We start from the raw sequence: 4,862 nt of genomic DNA, 5'->3' as shown, positions 1-4,862 counted from the left end.
TCAAAAAGGGATGTCCATAAGACCTTCTCCACAGTTGTTGCAGTAGTCTCAAACACTGAAGTTCATTGGGATTCTATTCCCCAAGCTTTAACTCTTCCAAGTTCAAAACATAACCAAAAGAAATATACACAGTTCCTCTTCAAGCTTCCCTGGGTTACCTTCCCCAAGCTTTAATTCCTTTAGCATAAAAAAAACAATAAGTATTCAACTTTGTCAGGCCTCTCAGGTTTCCCTTCCCCAAGCTTAAGCCCCCCTTCCCCAAGCTTCAATTCCTTCAGTTTCACAAAATAATAGCTATTCCACTTGTTAGGCCTCTCAGGGTTCCTTTCCCCAAGCTTAGGCCGCTCTTGTATTTAAACACAATTTCAGCTTGGGCCTATCAGGGTTCCCTTCCCCGAGTTTAGGCCCCTTTTAGTTTCAAACACACGTTCAGCTTAAGCTACTTACGGTTCCCATCCCCAATCATAGGCCCCTTTTACTTTTAAACACAAGTTCAGCTTGTCAGGATGTAACTTTCTCTCATATACAGTTCTTTCACAAATAATCCATTCAGGGGATAGCATCAGATACTTTCGAAATGCCAGTTTCTTTGATCATCCTAAGTGCGACCACTCTGATCTTTAGCCCCTCTCTTTATTCTTTACTCTTCCTTTATTAACCTTTCACCTTGAGGTGCTTCCTGCACCACTTCTTGTTCTCCTTTGTTTCCTCTTTCTTGTGCACACTTGCACTTTCCTTGCTTTCTCGTGCACACTTGCACCTTTCTTGTGCACACTTGCACTTTCTTTGCTTTCTAGTGCACACTTGCACGTTCTTAATATCTTTACTTTCTGTCTGCGCCGCTAGTGCCTTTTCCTTTTTTTGCTATCCTTATGTATATATTTCACTTTCAGTCTTTCTCATATTTCCTTTCACTTTTACGCTCCTTGCCGCTCTACAAGCTTTCTGTCGCTTATTTCACTTTTCTGCTCTGTGCTGCTTTACAAGCTTTCTCTCGCTTCATTCACTTTTCAACTTCATGCCGCTCTCAACTACACGCTCCTGAGTTTCTCTCTCACTGACATGAAACTCACCGAGCAGCATTGACGAGCGGCCCCTTTGAATACACAGGGTTGAGGTCAGGGTCTCACCACCTCCCCCTCAGGCACCCGTGGCACAGCACAAGTCCCATGGGAACGAACACTTTCCCGCCCACCAACAGCAGGACGCAGGTTGCCTTGCTCCAGCTCCTTGGATACACAGCTCCCTAGCCACGCTGCAGTCCCTTACAAACACTGGGCCCGCATCTCAGCACACAGTTCTCCTCCAGGCTTCAGGTCTGCTGTTCTCTGCTCCGTGTCCTCTCTGGTCCAGACAACATCCCCAGCTCGCTTATTCTTTGGAAAAAGACCACACCTTTTATAGTTGTGAAAATAGTCAAGTGGAGTCAGGTGTGAGTAATAATTAGTAAATGCCTGACTCTGCCTGACTCTATGAGTGGGACAGTTTGAGCTTTTTCTATAGCCGGTTTCCCTTACACTCCACATGTTGTTCCTATGGGAAATTGTCACTACTCCTGTTTACCTCTTCCTCATCACGGTATTAGTTGGAAATAGGGAGGGGGAGATGAAACGGGATTGAACATTATATTTCTGGGTGGAATAATCATAGGATGACTGACAGAGGAAAGAGGCAACTCCCCTGGCCCTGTTTTGATACCAGTGGGGTGATTCCCCTTTTGTTAAGTTGGTTCCTACTCCTGGTCCCCTGTCATAAAGACACTGATCTTGAAGGCCTCCCCTTGGGTCTGAAATGTGGGAAGATAAATAGGTTTTAGGTTTAAAGTCATATTGTTGTTTCCTCTGACCCACCTCCCTGCCTGCTTTTGTTACGATACGGTATTCCTGCCTCTCTCTTGGATCAGGGACAATGGGCCTGCATATCCCATAAAGGCTTCAGGGACTTCCTCCTACTTGCCCATTATCCTGTTGGGTATTTCCATGATCACAACCCCGGACTCCCCTACCAAGGTGATCCTGCCTCGCTCGTCCACCGCCAGGGTTGGGATCCGAAAGCGACGGCCCTTCCATGGCCACCTGAATAGAGAATTCTCTGGGTCTACATGGGAGAATACCCCTCGGTTTCTCACAGTGATTTGTCAACGTTGTTTAGAAAAACAGGAACTATGCGGTTTAAGCAATATTGTAATTTATCTCCATAATTGGAGAGCCAAGTAGACCATACGTATTTGGGAACTACAACGTAGTAAATGACCAGCAAGCTGAGGTTATGTACATTAATGAACTTTAAAGAATTAGAGCTAGGGATATGTAAAAAATAGGTATGGTGAGTGAAAGATAAGCTGGTAAACTACATAAAATAACAGGAAGTCTCAAAGAAAACCCTTTGAAGTTGTGCTAACAAATAAGAGCGGTATCCTTCTTAGCTCCATGGAAACTTCTTTCGAAAAATTGGAAACAAAGTGATCCAGTGAGAAATACTAACCTGTTCTTCCAGTTGGGTATATAGAAGTATAAGAGTCCTATAGTCAAATCAATGACATGGATTAACACACCAGTCATAATAGGAGCAATCCTTGAGCTGGGACATTTGGAAGTAAAAGGAGTTAATCATTTAAGGAATTAGGCACACCTATCTAGTGAAAACCAGATACGAACAGTCTCCAACATTAAGTACACTTACGAAAAAGTAATGACACAAATGTGCAGATTTTAATACTTAGAGAAGGAACATTCTTGACACCCATCGGCGGGCCCTTTCTAGGCAGGGAACTACCCGTCCCTTGATAACACCAGGCTAAAGTTGCTTTGTATGTATTGCAAGCCCTCTAAAAGGGAGACCATCCTGATGACATGTCAGTCATAACTGATAAACAACAAAGCATCATAGCTGTATATAAACAGCGTAAAGTTGGGGATAGGCAATGCTATACTTGGGGTGAAATCATTTGCAACATATTTGATGTTTAAGGAGAAAAACCTAGGAGGGGTAAGAGTGTTTACCAGCAGATGATGCATTCTTGACATAAGCACCTCCCAGAGAAGGGAAGAATCCCTGTACTCTGAAAAAAGTCTTAAAAAGGAGTCTCAATTTTTAGCTATCAATTATCTTGTGAGCCTCACAACGGGAGGAAGCATTTGAGACACAATGCACTTTGCATGGTGGGGGGAGGGTAATACTCGCCTCCATGTCTTCAATAGAATCTAAACCCCCACTCATGATATTGAGGTGATTAATCATTCTAGGTCAAGAACGGAGGCATCATATTACGCAGTTCAAAGCAGTATAAATTAATCCTGAACCAGTTGGGTGACAAAAAGTTGGAACACCATCGGGCACGTAAGGTGTGTAGCTATTCCCAACCTTAATTTAAATGTCCATCTTTATGCTGATGACTGGAAACCCACAAACACCAGTCCACCTAGGCTGTCATAATGTGGAAAAGAGATATGAAGGAAAGACAATCATGTGAGTCACCCTCTCTGCATAGCAACTGAAATCCAGAAGATGAGAAAAAAGGAGAACCTTGCAAACACCCAGACAGGAAGCAAAATGGAGCACCCTGCAAACACCCAGACAGGAAGCAAAATGGAGAACCCTGCAAACACCCAGACAGGAAGCAAAATGGAGAACCCTGCAAACACCCAGACAGGAAGCAAAATGGAGAACCCTGCAAACACCCAGACAGGAAGCAAAATGGAGCACCCTGCAAACACCCAGACAGGAAGCAAAATGGAGAACCCTGCAAACACCCAGACAGGAAGCAAAATGGAGAACCCTGCAAACACCCAGACAGGAAGCAAAATGGAGAACCCTGCAAACACCCAGACAGGAAGCAAAATGGAGAACCCTGCAAACACCCAGACAGGAAGCAAAATGGAGCACCCTGCAAACACCCAGACAGGAAGCAAAATGGAGAACCCTGCAAACACCCAGACAGGAAGCAAAATGGAGAACCCTGCAAACACCCAGACAGGAAGCAAAATGGAGCACCCTGCAAACACCCAGACAGGAAGCAAAATGGAGAACCCTGCAAACACCCAGACAGGAAGCAAAATGGAGAACCCTGCAAACACCCAGACAGGAAGCAAAATGGAGCACCCTGCAAACACCCAGACAGGAAGCAAAATGGAGAACCCTGCAAACACCCAGACAGGAAGCAAAATGGAGAACCCTGCAAACACCCATCTGGATTGGGGGTGAACTTGCTGCTGGAACAAGTGCTGACAAAGCCAGGTAAATAGGGGGCTATAGCAGGAGGGTCTTCAGAACTGGGGAGACATGTAATCGGCAGAAACCTCTGAAGATGTCAGTACATCTTGGTGCAGCACAAGTTATCCCCAGAGAAAAAGAAGAGCAGGAAGGGGAGAGTAAGCCTGAGAAAACCTCAGGAAGAAAAATACTTTGACCATAAAAAATATATATGTATACCCACCTAAACAAAATATTTAAAATGCCTGCCACTGATAGGAAAGTAAACTCTTTGAAACGGAAGAGAACTGGTTGATTAGAACTCCATACTTTGCACAGAAGCGAAGAGCCACCATCCTTGGAAATACAAAGTTTGTATTTACATGAAAGCCCAATTATGATGTACCAGGTGAAAATACGCAACCAGGATGCATTGGCCCTCATTACAAGTTTACCACAAAAATGCTGGTAATTCCGGCATGCCGGTATTACCACTACCAGCAGGCCGACTGCTGGAATCACTGGCACATTATAGGTTTGTGGGCGCATGCGCACAACCCCTCTGCCAGAAACGGTAATACACTTGCGCCAAAATTACTGGTGATGACATCAAAGTGGCAGTGTTTCCAGCAGAAATGTAACAAATACAGATACTGGCATCCCAAACTGCC

The 4,862-nt window shown here is 44.6% G+C and overlaps 1 protein-coding gene across 1 annotated transcript; it reads left to right on the top strand.

The window, feature by feature from the left end:
* Positions 1 to 3,507: 3,507 nt before the first annotated feature.
* Positions 3,508 to 4,203, top strand: LOC138556585 (neurofilament heavy polypeptide-like). Its single transcript, XM_069642625.1, has one exon. It carries the CDS (start codon positions 3,508 to 3,510, stop codon positions 4,201 to 4,203), a length of 696 nt encoding a protein of 231 aa, XP_069498726.1.
* Positions 4,204 to 4,862: the final 659 nt, after the last annotated feature.

This window comes from Ambystoma mexicanum, chromosome 1q (assembly GCF_040938575.1).
Source record: "Ambystoma mexicanum isolate Mex_15411 chromosome 1q, UKY_AmexF1_1, whole genome shotgun sequence".
Classification (NCBI taxonomy): Eukaryota; Metazoa; Chordata; class Amphibia; order Caudata; family Ambystomatidae; genus Ambystoma; species Ambystoma mexicanum.
This window is presented reverse-complemented; position numbering and strand designations above follow the sequence as displayed.

Excerpts from the sequence above, each read along its gene's own strand:
- LOC138556585 (XM_069642625.1), top strand. The coding sequence starts at position 3,508 with ATGAGAAAAAAGGAGAACCTTGCAAACACCCAGACAGGAAGCAAAATG.